The 22512-nt window shown below is 41.7% G+C and overlaps 1 protein-coding gene across 1 annotated transcript in view; it reads right to left on the reverse strand.

Moving 5' to 3' along the window:
• LOC102192330 (receptor tyrosine-protein kinase erbB-4) overlaps nucleotides 1–22512 on the reverse strand; it is a 373080-nt gene that overhangs the window by 40104 nt on the left and 310464 nt on the right. The window contains exons 18-20 of the mRNA XM_013913172.1: nucleotides 18939–19061; nucleotides 16763–16861; nucleotides 9433–9618 (exon numbers count right to left, since the gene is read on the reverse strand). Of these exons, the coding sequence (XP_013768626.1) occupies nucleotides 9433–9618; nucleotides 16763–16861; nucleotides 18939–19061 (408 nt within the window). The remainder of the gene's footprint in view (nucleotides 1–9432; nucleotides 9619–16762; nucleotides 16862–18938; nucleotides 19062–22512) is intronic.

The raw sequence follows: 22512 nt of genomic DNA on the forward strand, positions 1-22512 counted from the left end.
AGAGGGGAGCCAAATTAAAAGACTACTGTAGCCCCGCATACATTCAGTTTCAAACCCATATTTAATTCAGTGATTGATTTGTTCATTAAAATACATCCCATTACTAATTATTCCATTAATAATCCAATACCTAATGAAAAAAAATGCTCCTAATATGAGTGTGAGAGGGAAAAAGAGGGAGGAGAGAGATTCACTGAGTGAGGGATAAAGAGGAGATGCAGAAACAGATAGGAGGACACGTGTAAATATGAGCACAGGGGGGTCGTCTAAGGATCTGAGGGCTGGAGTGGGAAATGTAGGACATGATATAGAGACACAGGACCACACAAAATAAGAAAACAAATGATAACATAGGCACAAATGAGGAAAGACAGGAGATGTGGGGGGTAACAAGAGAATTAAAGAAGGAATTTAAAATTAAAAAAGAAGATTGAACGTACTGTAAAACAAATGGCAGAAAACAGAACAGGAAAATACAGAAATATAGAAAACAAGCAAGAAACTATAAGAAAAGAAAATGTCAAAATTAAGTCAGAAGGAAGGAAGGATGGGAAGACGTGTAAAAAGGATATGGGAAGAAAAGAATTAGTTAAGAAAAAACTGAAACAGATGAAAGGAAAGAAAAGAAAAAGGAAGTAAGAGACAATGACATGGAAACAAAATAATAAGAAGAATGAAAATATTGTGGAAATGAAAGAGAAAGAAGAAGGAAAAAGAAATGATGTGGAAAGAAAAGCAGAAAGGAAGGAAATAAATGGAAATGGAGCAAAGAAAGGGGAAAGGGAAGGATAAATGAAAGGAAGACAGGACGGGGTTATGATGAAAAAACAAAATCGAATGTGAAGAGAAAAGGAAGAAGGGCGTCAAAAAGAAAAGAAGAGGAAAATGAATGAGTGTAATAAAAATAGAAAAAAGAAAAAAAGGACATAAAGAGGAAGTCCTGGAAAAAAATACGAGGAAAAGAAACAACAGATGAGTGAGGAAAACCGGCAGAGGGATAAAGGAAAGAGCATAAAAAGGAAAGGAAAGATCGAGACTTATAATTTAGAGGCTATTCACACACATCTAAAGAGACCTCTGTGTGGGTTATGTGTGCAAGTGCATGTTTGTGTCAGTCATTGTGTGTGTGTGTGTGTTCGTGTGTGGCAGTGGGAGTGAAACAGCCCTGAGTGTGGCTCTAGATTAATGGGGGCCATTATCTCAATGCCCAAAACACTCAGTGATGAAGAGTCACTGCCTGGCGACAGGCCTCGGCCAATCAATTTGTGGCACAGCAGTCACCTGCCCGGGTCAGAGCCCACATACGGCGGGTGTTTGTGTAGTTGTTGTGGTAGCGGTGCTGGGGGGGACTGGCAAGTTGCCACCACGTTACAGTATGGTGAAAAATGAAAAACAGCCTTCCTGTGCCAGGGTTTCATGGTTTTGGCAGCATGCACAGATAGCTCCATAACTGTTCTGGGAACTAAATTATATTTATATTTTATTCAAAATAATATGCTTGTTCAGGTAGTTGTACTTTAGAATTCCCAATTAGTTTTTTACGGCCTTAAAGCTACACTACACTGGATGTTATGGACAATTCTTAAGCAGGACTGCATGAAACAATTAAGGAGCAGGACCCACAAAGTCCAAACTGTTAACACCTTCAGGAAGATCATCATATGTGATGATAAACTTAGTATTCATCTATGACCCAGACCCCCAAAAAACATCTGTTAGTCTAAAAGCAAAACAAGGCGCACTGGGTCAACAGCACACTCGCCATGAGTTCTAGAAGTTATGTCCAGATGCTTCTGAGGGGAAAACCACCTGACCCAAGTGCACCTGTCCACAAAGCACCAGAAACAGCATTTTAAAGCAATACTAACACAATCTTTCCTATTTGGGAAGGGGACAGTGGCTACATTTGTATCAGGGATGTGTTGTTAACTTTTAGAGGCAGATTTATGAAATGCCGTTCAGGCTGTTGTATTGCTTTGATTGCACTTTATACACATTAAGATAGTGAAGCCAGAACCTCATAGATTTTAAACAGATTCAGCAATTCCTTAACAGATAACAACAAATTTGGTGCAGATAGTGAAGTAACTGTAAAATGATACAGGTGCTTGGAAACCTTCCGTTTTATAGGAATATAACCAGAATACAACCAGTTGGCAGCCAGCTTTGAGTCCCCTATGGCAAAGGGACATGCTGCAAAAGAGTTAAGCCCATCAGTGCAGAGTGACTCAGACTGATTCCAGTGTATTGGCCCTGTCTGCACTCATAAAGTAGACAGAAATTATTTGCAAAACAGAGAATGAATGCAACTGGTGCCATTTGGAATTTGGTCACTTAAAGACAGGCTCCCTCCCACCAGCCTACCTGTGTAATTGTGTCCACAGTGTTTCAAACCCCAAATATTTATATAATAATGGATTGGATTTATATAGCACTTTTCAAGGCACCCAAAGCGCTTTACAATGCCACTATTCATTCACTCTCACATTCACACACTGGTGGAGGCAGCTACAGTTGTAGCCACAGCTGCCCTGGGGCAGACTGACAGAGGCGAGGCTGCCATATCGCGCCATCGGCCCCTCTGGCCATCACCAGTAGGGTAAAGTGTCTTGCCCAAGGACACAACGACCAGGACAGAGAGCCCAGGGATCGAACCGGCGACCTTCCGGTTACAGATACGCTTCCCAACTCCCTGAGCCACGGTCATAACCACTGATTTTTCCTAGAAATGTCATGATAAGATTCCTCAAGTTGCTCCACCGGCACTGCAAACTTGTTACAATCAGACTAAATTGCATTTTTTTGGTCTGCACGTTGCATGTAATACTTTCACCACTGATAATAGAGTGTACTGGTAAAACTTCTGCACATAATTTTAGCAAATCTTGAAATTTCTGAATTTGTTATTAAATAACTGTGGCAGTTGTACTTTAGCTAAAAAAAAAAAGCTTGACATTTTCCTGAAATCTGCTTGTAGGCAGTTTAGATGAGAAAGCCGGTAACACACTCATGTCTGTTCATTAAATGTGAAGTTGGAGCCACTGGTAGTTGAGCTTAGTTGAAGGGTAACACCAGGCTCTCGCCAGTGTCTGAAAAACAACCGGACATACATGAGTGCTATCAGTCATCCAGTCCAACTCTTACCAAGTAGTTGAAGCAGGTGATTTCACAAAATGTCAAAGTGTTTCTCTGTAAAGACCTGACTATCACTGCTAGTACTCATGATACAATGGGGTGCGTTTGATGAATGCGTATGCAGCAGTTCACAGTGGATGCTTGGTCTGGTGCCATATGTCGAGCGACCTTTTGTATGCTGTTTCTTGAACTCTGTTTTTTGTGTTTTTTTATATACCTTTTCCTCCCACCTCTTTCAAAGCTAACTGAAGAGCAAGGGGAAATTATTTTCCCCTTTGCTAGAAAATTGTGCGTCTTCTGAAGGATGCTCTTTCTCCTGGAGAAGAGGTTCCTCGTCATTACCTTGAGAGTGCCAAGATCACTCAGAGAAGAGGGCTCTGAGTTATTTATTCGGCTCACATGCCCAAACACACACAAGCACGTGTGCAGATAGACAGGGATGCAAAAACACACACCACAGAGAAATTCAGTCTTTTTCTGGCTTGAAAAATATCTTAGAGCTATGTGATGGAGGACCTGTGAGGAGGATCCAAGAGGCTAACTTAACACAAAAGAACCACGCTACCTGGGTCCCCCGCTGTGAGCATTTTTAACTCCATGCACTGGGCTTGTGTGGCTTAGAAAACCCATGCTGCTAAATGGGCTCCCTGCAGTACCTGGCAACACCTTACTGTAAGAAGGGGGTGGGGCTCATAAGAAGTCAAATTGATTCTCTTCTATTGGCTGAATACCACACCAGGTCATACACGTGACTATACCTTTGAAAGGCAACCATTTTTTTGTGTGTTCCAGCATGAGCTTTCTGGTTCAAACCCAACACAACACATCAATTTTTCCCCCATACAAAAAAAAACACAGCTATGTTCACAGTCACTCATGTGAGATTTCCTAAAAATCACTGATTTTCAAAAGTACCTGTATATGTACCTTTTAATTAGAGAACATCAAACATGGGTTTCTGGGATCAGTTCTGATACTTCTCGAATAAAAAGTATTCAGATAGCAATATATGGACCTATATTCTTCACATTTCTTACAAATCCATGTAGTATGCTAGAGCTACACTGAAAAGGGAAAATAATGGGATCACTCTGAATATATTTGGTTATAGTGGGCATCTACAGGAGTTAGAGTAGGTCATCTTTTAACTGGAAGGTTGGTGGTTTGATCCCTGACTTCTCGATTATGCATGCCAGTTATCCTTGGGCAAGATACTGAACCCCAAGTTGCATCCATTGGTGGGTGAATGTTTGAAGGAAAGCACTTAAGCATAGCAAAAAGTGCATGTTTGACTGGGTGACTGTGGCATGTTTTAACTGCTTTGAGTGTTCAGGAACAGAAGAAAAGGACTATATATAAGGACCAGCCCATTAATTGTGCACCTAGCAGCTCGGATTATAAATACTGGCCTCTCAGCAACTCGGGTTGACAAGCTATTTGATTTTTATTTCTAGACTGCACCAGGCTTTTTCATTTTTTTAATCAGGCTGTTGAAAAGTCAAATTGGAAGCTGAATTCATTAAACAGCTTGGTAGAAAGATGTGTTCATTTTTGATTAAGTGTGCTTCAAGCTGATATTGGCAACACTGTTTCAACCGAAGTTTGCATAAGAGCATCTCTGAACGCACAACACAGCGAACCTTAAAACAGAAGACCACACCGAGAGCCACTCCTGCCAAATAAGAACAGGAAAATGAAGGGAAGGAAAAGGGAGTCAACTCTGGAAGTAGCAAGCTGCAACTAATAAAGTCTTTCTTCTAAATGCTTATCTTAAAAAAGATTATTTTAAACTCGGAATCACACAAAGCTAAATGAAAAAGAAGCTGGAAATAAAGACTACAGGTCCCCTACATCCTCTGACGAAAGTTAAAAGTTCCAGTGCCTTCGACGATTAGAACTCGTCTGAGAGTCACCCCTGAGTCAGGACTCTTTACTCTTTGTTAGATTTTTGTTTTTGTTGATACTCTACCTTGGAAACAAAATAAGCCTTTCAAACAACACACTGAGCTGCCACTGCAAATGTAGTTCTCAGTGATGAGTCATTTTAACATTGCAAACCATGGCCTGTCATTAAGCCCCAGGTGGTGACAATCCAGCCAGCACGCTGATAGCTGCTAGTTATTGATAATAATGGAAACAATAAAGGGAAATACAAGCCTGTTTAGGGCTAACAGGAACAGTTTGTCTCTATTCCTCCACTATGCCGATTCACTAATTCACTCAATAAAAACAAATTATCCAAATACGATTTTCAATCAGACGAGCAGCTTCATTCCAACCCTACATCAAGACTGAACAGCTGTTATTGGTACTGGTCACAATCAGTTGAATGCCACAGTACAGGAAGGGTAGAGGATGGTTTTGAATAGTCTCCCCTTGCTCTCCATCGCCTTCAAAACTACCACAACCTGACATTTCCCCTCCTGCTACCACAGGTGAAACTAAATCCAATTACAGCAATAAGTACCTCCTTAAGTAACCTGTTCCTCAGGCTCTTGGGAATCATCTATCATTGGAGAATAAAGGGTTAAGCCCTCTCACGCTAACCCACCTCCCACTAACCCTGTGAACCCGACGCTCTCATCGCTGACTCAGAGTGATGAAACAAGAGAATACTTTGCCAATACAAATCAATTCTGATAAAAAGTGCTTTAGAAACAGGCAATTATCTGAAAAATACTCTGTGAATCGCTTTTCATACACATTCTGAACACACAGTTATGAACACACAGTTTTGTCATGCTATCACACCAGTTTGCAGGGGTTAATGTTAACATTAGTGTGGTGTTAGTGTGTTTATAGCTGAAAACAGGGCCTGCGTGTATAAGAACAGTGTTTGGTGCAGTAGGCATTTCTTACTTTGGTTTTATTTACTACACAAACATTGCTTTAAAGTGCACATGTACGTTATTTGATGAAAACTTAAACAGAACCAGTTTTTGAGAACAAAAACCAGCACTGCCTGTGTACAGTAAGGTCCATGTTTGACAGCTTTATCAGTTTAGCAGCAGATACAATAAAAGATTAGCAAGTCATCAAAGTAATGATAAGCAAAAATGATAGACCTGCTGGAACAGATGAAGAGCCATTCAGGCTCTCACTCACTACGTATGAAAATCAGATCACTGCATAATAAACGTAATATATTATATGGTAGGTGAAGAACCAGAATCTGGTTTCAGTTTGCAATCCAAAGTGTATTTACCTAACTACAGTTGGCTGAACTTTGACTGCGTACGGGTTAAAACTCCGATTGGATATTTAAAAAAAAAATGAACACGTTGGCTACAAAGCTAATTTACAACCACAGGTTCTTATCTGATGTCCTCTGTTTGATGTTTTTAGTTTCTCCTCATTCATTCCCAGACTGTAGACAAGCATGTTACATGTCTGTCTGATGACCCTAACTGGTGGGTTCCCATATTGCTAGCACTTTATCTAGCAAAGCGTTGCTAAAGAAAAAATAAAAATAAAACACTACTCAAATACTATTTTATACTAAGAGTTATCATCAGATTAGATACTCATTTGCAACAGTATCGATACGAACAGTGCCACCTTCAGTTGAAACACAACTTCAAACAGCACCGCTGGTAGCAGCCCCTCTCCTCACTAGCAGCTGAACGCATGAAAAGTAGTTAATATCAACAGACTGAACTACACTTTAAGATGAATTACAAAAGGTCAGGAAAGTTCCTGTTTGAAAAGTACTACACGTCAACCTGGCCGGTGCACACATTAACATTGGCTGTTTAACAATTAGCAGTTACCTGCTAACCACATTAGTCGATTTATTAAGTTATTTTTACAGTAGAGGCTATGGCTGTGGCTAATTATGTCCTCTGTTTGATGTTTTTAATTTCTCCTCATTCATCGCTAGACTGCAATGAATGACCATTGAACGCGACAGGAGGTCATATTTGTCTGATAAATGGCCCCAGCCAATGGGTTCCAATGTTGCTCCTCCTTTTCTAGACCAGGGTCCAAAAATCAATACTAGGAATTATTATTGGATCAACATTATCAACATTATCGATATGAACAGTGTCAACTTTGCCTCCTTCAACTGACACAACTTCCCACAGAACCGTTGCAGACCGTCAGGTCACAGCCCCTCCCCTCACTAGCAGCTGAACACGTGAATAGTAGCTGATGTCAAAACTAAACAATTTATGAAGTATGTTAGATGTCAGTAAATCTTCTGTTTCAATATTAAAATATTAAACAGTTATATCATAAATGTTGACATAGCTGGTGCACATGCTAATGTTAGCCATTAAACTATTAGCAATTATCAGATAGCAACACTGGCTGATCTATTAAGTTATTATAATGGTAGGAGCTAGTGGCCATGGCTTATAACAAAAAGATAATATTAATATTGGAGCTAGTCAGCAAACATTATTAGTGCTGCCTATTGGTAACATTAGTAATGTTAACAGAATACATTATTCCCACTATTCCTAAATCCAGAGATTAAAAAGATATTAAGTATAAAAAAAATAATTTTTAGAAATTCTACCAGCAAGAGCATCTTAAGATATAGTTGTCATATATCAATTCACTGTTACATCAGAAAAAAAGAAAACAGTGATGTGATTGATGTATTATTCTCATCTTTACAAAAAACAAAGACTGTGAATTTTTCTCCTCTTGCGGAGTAGAAAATGGTATGAATTGTTGGGTATTTTCCCGAGTATTATATTTCGATTGAAATTTCAGCGATAATCCTAATCTAAAGAGTTTGTTAGCATAATGAAGTATGTAAACTTTACAACTATACTGAGATATTTTTTATAATCCCCCCGTTTTTCCCCCTTATTTGCTTCATGAGACTTTTTCCACTTCAGATTCTGACACATTTTATATTAGGGGTTGCGTCAGAAAGGGTAACAGGTGTAAAAATCTGCCAAATCAAATATGCAGAGCTACCTGCTGTGGCAACCCCTTGGGGAAATGGGGCGCTGCCAAAATGGAAACGGAAAGCTTTCTCACTTCCTTTTGAAGTTGGATTAATGGCATAAATGAAGCTGTGTTTTTCGGACCATCCTGATTGGTTTAGCGCAGATACGATGGAGTTGTTCACTTTGTCCAAAACCTCTGATGTATATCCAGACCAACCAGCTAGCGAAATAGCTACGATTTAAAATTACAAAAACATTTCCTGGAGGCACAGTCGAGCTGGTTCCTTTGTCTCTTTGCTCGACTTAAACCTCGACGGGCAGAAGCGCTCAGAATCCAAAACTTTAACAGCATTAAAGTCAAAAGTTGTTCCCTTGTCTTAACTGCGATCAGTGTGATCAGCGGTAAGTCAGACTTCTGTCAGATCCTCTTTTGCATGTACCGCTTCCAAAACTGATGGGGGGATGCCTCTGTATCACAGCAGATGTCTGCCTGCACAGCATGTAATTGCAGCCAGGCACCCCACTGCCATCCCAGAGTTATAACTCAGAGAAGTTAAATCTTACCAGGCAGTTACACTATCAAGCACTCTGGCTGCATCAACCTAATTTGCAAACAAAACACAAATGTTCTTTGGGTAAGCAAAAGCATGCACACAGTATTTCAAGCCTTACTGCTGTTTCAACGATTCTGAGTGCAGATTTTGTTTGGGCAGCAAAGAATGGGTCTGTAATTTAAATGTTTGTTATGACGCTAAAAGAATATGCTGGCCATGATCAGGGCCTCCATGTTGAATGCTTCAAGGACAAGCTCCAAGGCAAGTTAGGCCTCAGTCTTAACCTATCATGTCATTTAAAGGGCTGTGACAACTGATTTACACCTGAATTTCAACAGCAACACACTGCGGCGCTCTATATTGTTTTTCAAATGCATGCAGCTGCTTTTTTGATTTTTGATTTTGTTATGACTGCTCTGGGTTTGCATAATGTAGATGTTTATACAGTTCCACAAAGCCTGGAAAACTACAACAAAAACCCGAGTAAGTAAAGCATCCAACTGAAAGGTCGGCAGCTTAGGGACATTTGTGTTTGTGATAGCAGCTCAAAAATTGTTTTGAAAGCTGTTTAAATACAAATTTGGAAAGTGCAATGAGATCATATTTTAGAAAAAAAAATCACACTCGTTCGGTTTGACACTGCACTTGGCAAGCCTCTCCATGTCACCTTCAGCCAAATTTTTGGCTGGGGATGAAAAAAAATAAGGCAGACTCGTCCAACAAGAACACAAATCCATAAAATCCAATGCCGCCCTCACACCTGCCAGCAGTACAGTAATGCACAAACACCACAGCACAAACAGACGCCGTCCTCTTTCGACCTGATTATAGTCATTTACCTTTGCAATTTGGACACACCAGTTGAGCAGCAGCTGCGATCCAATGTTGTCCTTGTGCTCGTGCACATAGTCGAGGAGGCAGCCGTGGGGCATGAGCTGGGTGACCAGCTGGATGGTGGGGCTCAGGCAGACACCGAGGAGACGCACCAGGTGGGGGTGCTCCATGCTGGCCATGATCAGGGCCTCCTGGGTGAGAGGGGGGGAAGGAGGACAAAAATGGACTAAGAAGACTGCTGACTTACAGGGTTCAAGAAACTTCTCTTCAGATACTTTGGAGCTTCTTTGCTTTCTGTACTATATTTGTGTCGCACTGAACAGAATTTTAAGCTTGCAGCTTCCCCCTTTGACCTTTTTGCGCAATTTCAATATCATTAAATTGTAGTCATATATATTTTTGTTATTTTTAGTTGGCACACTGAAATCTGAAAAAAAGAACCTGATTCAAAAGGTGGCAATGTGTGAAAATTTATTTGAAATCTAGTTCCTGAAAATTTGCTCATTTAGCGTGTGGAAACAACCCTCACTGGGCTGTTTGTGACCTGGTTAAAAAGTTTAAGGAAAAACATGAAACTGTGACCAACATCCTCCTATACGTCACAAATTCATGACCATTCAATAAAACCTCCACCAATTAAAATGACGGACAACAATGGAGAAACGTCCTGCTTCTTTTTCTATACTATTACTGTACCTGCCCACTCTGGAGTATTGTCTGATTAGTCTGTGTTTGGTGGTTGCAAGGCAATGTGATGACTTCATAATATATCATGCATAATTCAGGTTTAGTAGACATAAAATCCAAAATTAAAATGATCTGCTGCTTTTTTCAGGTGTTGTAGGTGCAAAAAAAAAAATCTGATATTTTGAAAAAAAAGCATCATCAAGACACACACAGGGAGCCGTTTGGCACTTTGGTACCTTGATGCACTAGCTGTGAAAGTACTGATGCTGATTAAAGAGGGAAACAGTTCATTTTTAGATGTTGGAAAGATGGTGATGCAATGAGATGAGTTTATCAACCAGGAAACTGCCATGTTTTCACACACTCAACATTCACATTATCTCACTGAAGTCTTTGTGGTAAGATTTACGCAAACACTGAGGTTTATTTCAACTTAAATTTGATATCATAGGAAGTAGAGATTGGTGCACAACTGCACAATGATATTTATCTAGTGATATTGTGTGGATAAAGGCACACAAAATATCAATATTTTATTACATAAATAAAAATCTTACAAAGTACTCATCTTATGCACCGCCATCCTGACATAATATTAGCTGAGAGGCCTTATATTAAATCAGCTCAACTAAAAACCATCACACACTAGACACAATTAGCCTGATAAAGCTACCTCGTACTTCAGAGCAAGGTAACGGCTCAGGAAGGCGAGTAAAAAAAATAAAATTGGACATTTAAAAGAAACATTAGTGACCCGTGACTAAATAGCTGCCCAGAGTTTGGGGGTGTTGAACACTCGTGACCACTTTTAATCTCAAGGCGACTGCACAGGTTGCCTGATAGGAGGCAACCTTTCTGCAAACAATTGCAGTCTGACTTGGACGGCTTGCAAACACTATCAGAGAGATTGTTAAAGGTCTGCAAATAATTGCTTTCTGATTTATAAAAGCAGACAGGCTGCAACATGTTGGTATCAGTCTGATTGAATCTCAATGATTTTCCACGATTTATCACAGTTAATCGCTTATCAGAAACAAACTGCATTTAATTGCCAACTTGACCCCATCCAATCACAGACTGGTTGCAGACTAACTGTGTTACGTCAACATTTATGGCAGGTTTTAGTGTGCTTAACAAGCCTAATTTTGCAACACAACAATAACGGAGGCGAGGTAACCTCACTGAATAAAGCAGGTATTGACAACGTTTAACTCTAACTCAAGATACTGCAAAATGTTCAAAATCACAATAACATTGTTTTGTGTCGGGTGATTCCCGCCTCTAATGGGAACTCATACAAACAAAACTTGATGACTTTAACTCTTTAAAGTCATCAAGTTGTCAAGACATTCCTGTTTCAACATTTCCGTAAACCCAGTTTTTTAAGGCACTGACGCCAAAGGACACGTTGTCATAACATCTGACGCTCTGGGCTCAAAGTATGTTGGAATCTTTATTCTGGGTTTTTGTAGGAAAACAATCAACATTATAAATATTAAGTTTATTGAGCAGCATTAGGTTCTATTATCCTTTTTTTTCGATGACAGATCAAGCTGTTACCCTTGGATAACACTACAGTGTCTACCAAAGAATTCCTAATAGAAATGAAGTTAGATGCATAAATTAATATTTGTGAGATGATTACTATATCTGCATGCACAGCATCTGCCCTGAGTAAACTCATAGTGAGAGAAAACCCTGCAGAACCCTTCTTCAAAGCTGCACAAACACAGCCTTTTTAATCTATATTTTAGCATGCACAACACACAGAGGTTCTTAAATGATGCTCCAATTAAAAGAAAAAAAACACAGTGAAACGTGCATGCTTAGAATCCACGCTGCTGTCTAACACAAAGTTACTGCGCCTCTGATTCCAGAAGCTGCTTCAGAATTTCTCGCTCTTGTTGTCATTTTGGCGTGTAAATACATTTTCTGTCCTCCCTCTCCGTCTCTCTCTGCAGCAGATGGACGCAGGGGTCTGAACAGTTGGGAGTCAACGTTGGGTAATTGTTATTGCGGCGCTGCGAGCAGAAGGATGTGTGCCGGTGATGAAGTGTTATGATGGCGAGGACCGATACTTGTGGCCGGCGCGTATACGCGTTACGGCTGAGCAGAAGCTGCACTTCAGTGCCATCGCTCAGAAACACTCACTTCACTCGTTCTCGTCTCCTATTGCCTCTCTCGGGCTCTCTCTCTCTCTCTCTCTCACTGACATGCAGACACACTCTCTTGGCAGCTCTCGAAAACACTCACGCCCTCAAGGACACACACGCACACTTTCTCTCTCTCCGTCTTTGCATACGGCAAGCGGTTGAGGAGGTGTATATCCAGGCTTGGCCCCGGGGCAGCCGATGGATAGATGAGGTGCCTTTTTAAATTTAGATGCTAAAGAATGAGCTGAGAGGGAGAGAGGTGGTTGCAGTGTGGGTGGTGCGCGAGTAGATTAATTCTAAACAGCAGCGGGGCCATAGGCCGTCGTGAGGCTTTTGGCACCATCAGTGGCCTGATTTAAGCAGAGCCTCGCAGCACTGAAGTTGTGCCACTACTTTTTCACTTCTCAAAACCACCTGCTCCCCCTCTGCCCCCAACCACTCGCCATCAGCCACCTCTGCACCAGGAATGCGCCTCGCCTCGGGATCCTGAGAGGAAGGGAAAAAAAGGGGGAAGAGCACTTTTATTCTCAGACTGTGATCTCAATAGGAGTCGTAAACTGTGTCGGGCTAAACTCTTGCTCCTGCTTTCTACTCTCCGGGCAAATGTTACGAGGATTTGCCCGTGTGTGTGTGTGTGTGTGTGTGCGTGTGTTTTGGTTTCCCTCTCATCTCCCTGAGCGCCGACCTCCATTACTGCCGGCTGACCCTCCTTTTCCATTTCGCTCCCTTGCTCACTTGCCCCCCTCACACACACTTGCACAAACAAGAGTTGATAGACTGGCAGAGCCGTGTGAAACTTGCGCCTGTGCTAGTGCGTGTGGGTGTCTGCGCGCGAGTGCTACAAAAGTGGAGCAGATGCATTAAATGAATGTATTGTTAGGGCCTTTGCATTTCACACGTCACATAATCGAGTCAAATCCACATATTTGCAAACACGAGCAATTCACTCTGCATCTCTCGCAGGCAAGGCCACCCCACCCCGCCTCCCTCACCCCATGGGGAGGCTTATTTTTTGTTGCACAGAGCGTGTTTGGTTATGTGTGTGTGTGTGCGGACTTTCAGAGAGAGTTTGGAGCTGGCACTCCAGTGGCCAGTTTCTCAGTGGCGAAGCGTGAGCCTGCCTTTAGATTGCTGTTTAACAAGCCAGCAGACAGAGCATATTGGCTCTGGATGGACAGGGACGCCCACTGGGAGAGACACCGAGAAAGAGGAAGAGAGGGACCGATGAAAAGGAGGGAGGGAAAAGATGCACAGATTAAAAAAAGTGCCCAGAAATGGGGAAACACAGGACGGAGCGCAGCTGTGTGTGCGACAGGAGAGAGAATAAAGTGGTTCGCACTGTGGTTGGTAGTCAGCTAGTTGTGAATAATGATTTTAGTGTTTGATTTTTGCATTAACATTCTTAGTATTGATCACTGTGTGTAGCCATCTGTCTCGCAGTTGTTAGCACTATGCTACGTGTAAGGATCACGGATGGTCTATGAGAACTGGATACCAGACTCCGGCATGATATCAGTCCAATTAGCGTTCATCCAGCGTGGACACCTTCCTCTGGGTTGTGTGTCCAAGTGCACATATGAGTGGGAGTGTCGCTACTCTTTAAATAAGCTTCCTCTGGCTTAACTGTACTGACCCACTGGGTTCAAGGTTATAAAAGGCTGTTTTTTGACTACTTTCGATTTCACCTTTAGAAACAGTTTACCTTGCCTTGTTAGGTATTGTTCTTTTCAGCACAACCTCACATGTCTGACTTTGCAGGTATTTTTCATACTGTATTAACACATTAAACCCGGCTATTAACACATGTTTGCGCTAAAATATGCACTGTGTTTTCAATAACATATATGTGGTATCCAAATATGCCAAATATTTTCCTTTTAAGCACATTTTATATAAAACCAATTTACCAGTAGGTCGCCATTGTTATTTACTTCTCAATGCACTCTAGGTAGTGACGTCACATGGTTGCACCACATCGAGTTCACAGTTAGAAGCGCACTTGAAATGGCTTCTGTTCAACCTCTCCAGTTTCAACCAGAGCAAACCGAGCGAGATGATGAAAATAGTCAACCAGTACTTACTTTAGATGAAGATGAAAACAATCCGTCACACGAGGACGCGAGAGTGAGGGAAAACTACTGGTGTCTATGCGGCTACTGCTTGCCAATGGCAACGGCGACTGAGAGCGTTTGGTGTAAACAGCTTAATTTTATGGTAGCAGCTATCCATGGTATCGCATAACCGCATGATAAAAACATTAATAGAATTCTAATTTCTATTATACAGTGAAATTACGATATCGTTATTTTTACAGATTCTCCATGCAACACAGTGCAGCAAAACTTTGAAGCCGTTGTGCCAAACTAGGTAAAATTTGTTTCCCCTGTGTCGGGAGCATACACTGGCCTTTCAAAATCATGGACTAACAGTATCCCACGTTCGTGATTTTTAGTTCATAAACACTTCTTATAATGACTAACTACTCCAGAAATGTTGGAGATGTTAGCTCTTTATACAGTAAAATTACAGTGGGATACAAATAATATCAAAATGTGCTTAAAAGGAAAACATTTGGCGTATTTTTATACCACATATGTGTTATTGAAAGCAAAATGCATATTTTAGTGCAAACATGTGTTAATAGCCGGGGTTCCCTTTAACACAATGGAACTAAAATCACCAAAAAAAAGCACAAAATCTGAGAAGCAAAAAGTTCAATGTTTTTACTGTAACAACTGTAACAACAAAGCATTTTCATAACTTGAAATGCAAACATAAATTGCACATTTTAAAAGATTATGTACAAATGCAGCAAAGAGCAAAGGTACAACTGTTTGCATTAAATGCAGCCGATGTCTCAGGTGTGTTTTCCCCATCAGGTGCCACAATAAGATGCCACACAAAGTATTTGTGCCACTTCAAGCACCAGACAGAGCGGCACATTACTGCCCCGACACCTCCGGGGTGTATCACTCCTCCTTTTGTCCCCCTGGAGACACTGGTGGCATCTTTGACTACACTACACGCTAACTACACACTCCAAACACGCAAAAGATCACAAATCTCTCTCAAATTTTAAAATCTGCTATCGACATCACTCTCTCTCTTTCGCCGCCGTCCCTTCCCTCTCTTCCTAAGCAACCAAATGCCATGTGCCAGTGAGGCCTGTCGAGTCTGAGATGTAGCTACTGGGTTTTTTGCAGTGTCTCTGAACACTGCACGATCTGACCTTGGACTGAATTAGCAGAGATGTCAACTCCTGGGATGATTGGGGACTATCTTGAATGTTTTTCTGCCTGTGAATAATCTTTCTCACTGCAGACTGACGGACTTCAGATTGTTTGGCAATGACTTTATAACTCAAACTGACAAAAACGTCTGCTTTTATAGAGGTGCTCACACTTCCTGATGATCAGGTAATCAAGAGTATTTAATAATCTGCATCAAGCTGCTATCTACCCCCTTAATTCATGTGGAAGCGGTGAGAGTGGAATTAGTTTTTCACACTCTGATTCTGCATTTTTACTTATCTTTGCCTAAAATTAGTAACGCAGCGACTTATGGCATGTCTGCTTGGTCTGAGCTTGTATTTACAACCTTTTTAAAACCTTAAAACTGAAAGACGGGGTACTTTACTTGACTAATAATTACAACTGCGAGGCTTAATAACTTTTTTTTTGCATGCTACTGATAACCTTTTATCCACATTGTTTTGCTAACAATTCAATTTCATTATTTTTTATGCTGTTCTCCAACATCTGCATATCACATACAGCTATTTCATTTACGTTCTCATTATAATCTATTCAAATCTTTATTCTGGCTGAATTAAAAGAAAGAAACAAAACACAGACCATGTTCGTCACATGCATAGAGTACAATAAAGAGACATTAAGCTGACCTGTTTTACCCAATCAGCAACCTGAAATGCAACAATACTCCATTTCAGTGCCACATAAGATCAAGAAGAGCCAAAAATCCCCCCAAATGAAAAGGTGGATTTGAAAACAACGGGATATTTGCTTTTAAAAAGACAGAAATGAACAGCTAGATGAAAGGGTTCATGATCCAGCATCCACAATTGTATAATGATGAGGCACCTTTTTGCACAACCTTGTGATAAATGAGACACAAAAGCTTGTGTATTTGAAAAAAAAGGAAAGAAAGAAAAAAATGGAAATTCCACCACCTGCCCTTCCTCATCTTCCTCTCCCTTCCATCATTCCTGCATTGCTATAAAGCCATATCTCATAAACTAGTGCTGTTCTTTAATAGAGTCTTGTTCCATACATGGCTGGCTGTACAGCGTGGTGGAGTTCACTTTATTACAGGCTCCGACTGAGAAGGTGCTCTCGTAAGAATTTACCGCCAAATGCACGATTCCACAAAGCGACAGACCCGGCAGTCTCTGTGACAACGCTTTATGGCTCGCGCACGCACATTCACACACACACGGCCGAAAACAGATACAAATTGTTGCGATATAAATACTCACGTCCATGAACTCCACGTTGGCTTTAGGACCGGTGGTCTCATTGAGGATTTTAATAGCCACGGGGATCTTCACCGTCTCACCTTCTGGGACCCAGATGCCCTGAAATATACAAGCAATCACCATAAATGTACCCAATAAACAACCCCTGGCACACACTCACACACAGAGCTACCGCAGAACTGACTTTGAATGGTGGTTGTTGTGTTTAACTGTCTCCTGCAGCTCTAATAAATCCAACCCCATCTTCAAAAAATACCGTTGGCCTTCAACAATTAGCTCGTGCATAACTAAGTTTAAAACCCTTTGGATAAAGCGATTAGAAAAGACAAATATCACAATTTCAATTCACTTTATGAGGCTTAAATTCTGCTAAAAGCAAACTGCTGTGGGATTGTACTGCCATAAATTGCATGCAGATTAATTTAAATAAAATATGCCTTAAAACGGGCAGATGAGTAGAGGAATCCAGAGGAATTTGGAGCCAGTGGTAGAACGTGCAGTATTTATTTGATGGATTCTGCTGATTTTCGGGGTGCTATGAATAATTTTGCCAAGGGCAGCGAATTTGGCAAGCAAACAGCAACTTCTGTACCAGGTCCTTGAGCCGCCCTCAGCTTGTGTCTGTCAGGAAACGCTGTGACAAAAGAAAAGGTTTGTGTTTGTTGTTCAGAGGTTGTTCTTCAACCGAGAGAGGTCTGACACCTATGCTGGTATTGGTATTCCCTCCACACTTGCGTGATAAGGTCTATATTTTGTTTATTTTTGGGGAAATTAGAAAAAAATACCCCTCAAATATGACCTGTGAAAGATATCTGAACATCAGGTGTTGATTGTCAACAACTGAATTTCTATTCAGTCACGTGACCACTTTGCCATGCAGTCAAGCTCATTGTGACATCACTGGTGTAGTCCAGTCATCTTTCTGCCTGCCTCCTTTAGGCCCATCAGCCTCCACTCTGCAGACATTAAATATCACTGGTTATCTGTCATTCTAGTTTGCAGATGCTGTCACGCAACCCACCTCCTCCCCATCTCCGCCTCTCCCAGTTACTCAGGTTCCATCCAAGCCTCCATATTCATCTCCCCCACCAGCATCTAGACCAGGGATGACCAGCTCCAGGTTTTAGATGTGTCCGTGATCCAACACAGCTGATTCAGATGGCTAAATGACCTCCTCAACATGTCTTGAAGTTCACTAGAGGCCTGGTAATGAACTAATCATTTGATTCAGGTGTGTTGACCCACGATGATATCTAAAACCTGCACAACATCGGCCCTTGAGGCCTCGAGTTGCCAGCCCTGATCCAGACTCGGGGGGCCCTGCCCTAATCAATATCACCGCCGGGATTCTGTTCTGCTGCGATAGGCCATTCTGGTCTAACCGGTAAATACCTGAAATTGAATTCCGTACATCAATAAATGATGTTCAATTCCTGCTAATGATCTCTCCTTATTTAAATCCCAAGTGGCGATTTCTCACTCAGAGCTCCACTTCAGTCACATCTACGTGTATCTTTTATAGAATCCTTCATCTTACCCCACTGCCAGGATGAAAGCTTTCAAAGGACGGTCAGCTACATGCGTTTTCACTCTGGACGGGTAAATAATGTCACCGTGTGGGAGAAGAGCAAGAAACTGATCATCATTAATACGTAGCTAGCTTAAAGAAGCTACTTAAATGATGTAAATCTTATGTTTTGTTGACTTGGACATTTACAGTGTAGGGCCATAAAAGTTCCAGTAGTGTTAATTTGTCAGTGTTGTGTCATAACAGTGAAGTTGACCAAATATTTTACCAATATCCAGCAAATCATCTACAGTTTAAATATGTTGCTGCGGAGAAGCAGGGACTGGTGTGATTCAGCCTATACGGCAGGGTTAAGACAGATGTGCTCACAGGTTGGTGCCGTACTCTACATCTACGCCAATCAGAAAGCTGTAACTAAACAGTGATTAGTGCATCTGATAGCACAGCAACTATCTGGCATTTTGGCTTTCAAAATACATGAAAAGCTGAAAGATGTGTTTTATTGTGTTAACACAAAATAACAAGTTGTGACACACTGCTGTCCCCTACATAAGCTGCCTTTACAACTTAAAGGTATCAGCAATACCCTGTATTTACTTGATATTGATCGGCACCAGAGTCTGCAGGATGGCTTTATCACACACTGACCTTGTAGACTGTTCCGAAAGCTCCCGAACCCAAAATCTTCACCCTCTTCAGCTCTGTCTCCTTCAGGATCCGCAGCTGGGCCTGGTTTGGAGCAGTTCCACTGGGGGTCAGGGGCTCCACCAGCTGAGGAAGCAAAACACACAGACACACTCATATTAAGACTATTTATCCCACTCTCTGTCTCATCTGGTGCCAAGAATGTGAAGAAAACCTCCTGGCAGCTATTGTTTTTATTGCAAAGCTATCGAAAACTAGAAGTGTGCCTTTCTTTTACATCAAATCCAAATATTTTTAACCTCCTGCTACTTGGCACTGTGAATGCTAAAACACATCTTCAGAGCCACCGGGAGCATGCAGCAGGGTGAGGCCGCTCCATTTAAAATAATAAGTAAAAAGCAAGTCTAGGAAAGAGTGGTGGAAGGTGAACACAAGGTTTTTATTTGCAGCAAATAAAAAAAGAAGCCAAAAAACTGAGACTGTACAGCCCTGATAGTTATGATTCTGCAACACACACACACATTTATGAAAGACAAATAATTCGGGGGTGTGAATGTGGAGTTCTGTCAGAACTGGCAGTTGCCAGAGTGGACCGCAGCGTGCCCACCACTAGGCAAATCACAGTCTGGTGTCAGCTGCTATCACAGTCGACAACGAGCAGCAGATCACCAGCTGTGCACATACAAAACAATTCCAATTCAAGGTTATGACAAGCCTCCTCCGCACGCCGCCTCCCTGCCAGTAACAGCTGACACTGAGCAGCATCCCAGCAGCTGGCCTGGCCACCCGCCTTCACCGCTAGCCGCTAAACAAAGCCTCGGCGACTAAGTATGAAAAAAGCAGGAGCTGGCACCTGTAACCGAGCCGTGAAAAGATCTGAGCCAGAGGCAAGAGAGAAAGCCACACACACATTTTCATCCAGGCAGCCTATAGTACACATCTCAGATCAAGCACACACACACACACACACACAAAAAGTCAATGCACCTGATCAATACGTGTCTTAATGAGCATATCGGGTCCCTCATTCGCTGCGGTTTATCAGCGGCATAATCACCCGGCTTGGCCACGACCATCAAACAATATAATGAGACCATATATCAGTCGGTCAGCCATACAAGCACTTACTCAATGTGATATAAAACCATCAGCACAATAGGACCGGCAATCGCAGCGCCGGTCCGGTCTGCAGAATAGATGACATTGCCCGCAGCTCGGCAATGACACGTCGTTTAATGGCTATCGTTATAGCCGGTCCTGAAGGCGCAGTGTTAAGCCCGCTGAGATGTCACTGCAGGTAGTGAGTTAGAGCAGGGGAAGGGAAATGACAAATTTCATAAGACGGGGGGAAGTGAGTGAGATGAAAGAGGGAAAGGAAGGAGCGATGAGAGGATGACTGAGTGGATCGAGTGACGGTAACATGCTGTTCGAAACCTCGTTCGGTCTGTAGAGCACCAAAATCGCGTTTTTGTACAAGCGTTAAGATGAAGTGCGGAAACAAACGGCCACAGCTGTATCACATTGGGGCACATGTGAGATGTTTTAAAAGGTTTGGATCATAAATCTAACATGGAGAGAAACTGAATTTTCTTTCCAAGGTCAAGAAAATGGACCTATTTTTTTTTAAACTCCAAACATCAATTTTCTTATTTTTCTTTGCAATGTACGTTGCAGTAACCCCGCCATTTAAAGTGCTGCCTTGATAACGTTTTTCAAATCACTTCAAATGCTGATAGAAGCATTTGACATCTTACCTGACAGTTAACTGTGAACTATGCACACATTTAATGCAACTGTTTGAGCATACTTGCTGAATCTGTGCCATGAAGAATGAAAGTAATTCTCAAGGCAAAAGGGAGTCTGCCAAGTACATTTATGTAGCTAATAAAACAGCTGATGCACACGTGGTTACATTTATATGTACTGTGTCATTTTAGCTGGGAGAACTCATGGGAATACAGTGCTGAGCCCAAGCTGCACTTCCTCACATGGCCACTTTGGGGGCTGGCACCAAAAACGGGAATCAACAACTGTCGAGTCCCATGGTAAAATGCCCAAGTTTACAGCAGAATAAGCATGTTTACTGCCTTCTGCGCATAAAAAGTTCTGAGTTCAATAATCAGATGTCATAATTTATTTCTAACATCCCTGTGCTTTGTTAAGGACCATTTTAGTGCAGTTGTTTTGATGATTAATATGGCTAACTCTGTGGTGATTACACTAACAGACTGTCAAAGACAGGTAATTTCTTTAGTTTTGGTGAGTGATATTCTAGCATGTTCCTTCACCCTGATTAGCAGGTACCTGTCTCTGAGGGTCACCCATAGAGTCTATGCCTGCATCTTGTTAATAAATCTTCCAAGTTCTACCTGATAACTTAGCTGTCTTTTCTCTTATGCTCACCTCCGACTCCAAACAGCCAAGACAGGCTTTACAAACAGTGAGTATATCACTGCGTCTATACAGTGTGCCTCTGAGGCTTTAAATGAAATATGAAATTTTCTAGCAATGACTGGTTGCTGACTGGATGTATTTACCTCAACAGAAAGGGCAAGCTTTGGTCACATCCATCATATCAGCATGGTATTTGTGCAAAGAGCATTTTTTGCATTTCGGTGTGTGTGCATACATTGCTAGAATAACAAAAAAAAAAAATTGCCGCTGTGGGTGGAGAGAAATGGAGTGATTTGGAAAGAGAGAGCAGAGATGAGGCACAGGGAGGTGGTGATGGAGCAGTAATAAGAGCAGATGGTGACAGGCTGTAGTTGTTATTGTTTCATTAGGATGAGGCTGGACTGGACTGGAGAGGAGAGGGAGAGGAGAGGTCTATTAAATAAGACACAGACCCGTAGCCGACGAAGCTCTCTTGAGCTCGTTCTCACTCTCGCACACACTCACCACGCCACTTTATTTACCAGCTAATAATGCACTGTGCCTTTGCCAAATGAGCTTCACTGGTGGCGCGGTGGAGAGGATTGGGATGCTTCATTGGACAAATAAGCAGTATGTTCAAGCCTCGAGCTAGAATACATTCACAGAATTATTGTGTATTGAATAAGTAAACAGTGTCTTCAAACATGAACTTGCTCTGCAAACCCTCGGGTACATGCTTTAATGTTCGCATTACCCATTCAAAGAGCTACATTTGTTGTGTTGGCTGTAATTGAAACATATTGAGGTGAAACAACTTTGTCGTGCCACAAGCGTTTGCCCTGGAGCAGTCGCAGTAGGTGGTCTCGGGGCCTGTGTTGCTGCCTGGTCAATTTTCAGGTGAACTTTGTTGGCTTATTTTGATTCTTAGTGACTGATGTTGGACTTACGAAAGCACCAGTGATTTAATAGGGGTTAAAACTGGGCCACTGGAACTTATACCAGGCAAACATGTTGTATAACAATAACCTCACAATTACAAATGTAAAAATGTGATAGCCATCTAACTATTAGACTCAAACATATGGACTGAGACATACAAGGTCACAAAAAAGGAATTTTCTTTGCACCTAACATTGTTTTATTAAACAACCAGCATCGTCTGCTCTTCATTCGAATGCGGGTTGTGTGTGTGTGTGTGTGTGTG

The sequence above is a fragment of the Pundamilia nyererei genome, unplaced genomic scaffold (genome assembly GCF_000239375.1).
Source record: "Pundamilia nyererei isolate P.nyererei 1_Seehausen unplaced genomic scaffold, PunNye1.0 scaffold00118, whole genome shotgun sequence".
Lineage (NCBI taxonomy): Eukaryota > Metazoa > Chordata > Actinopteri > Cichliformes > Cichlidae > Pundamilia > Pundamilia nyererei.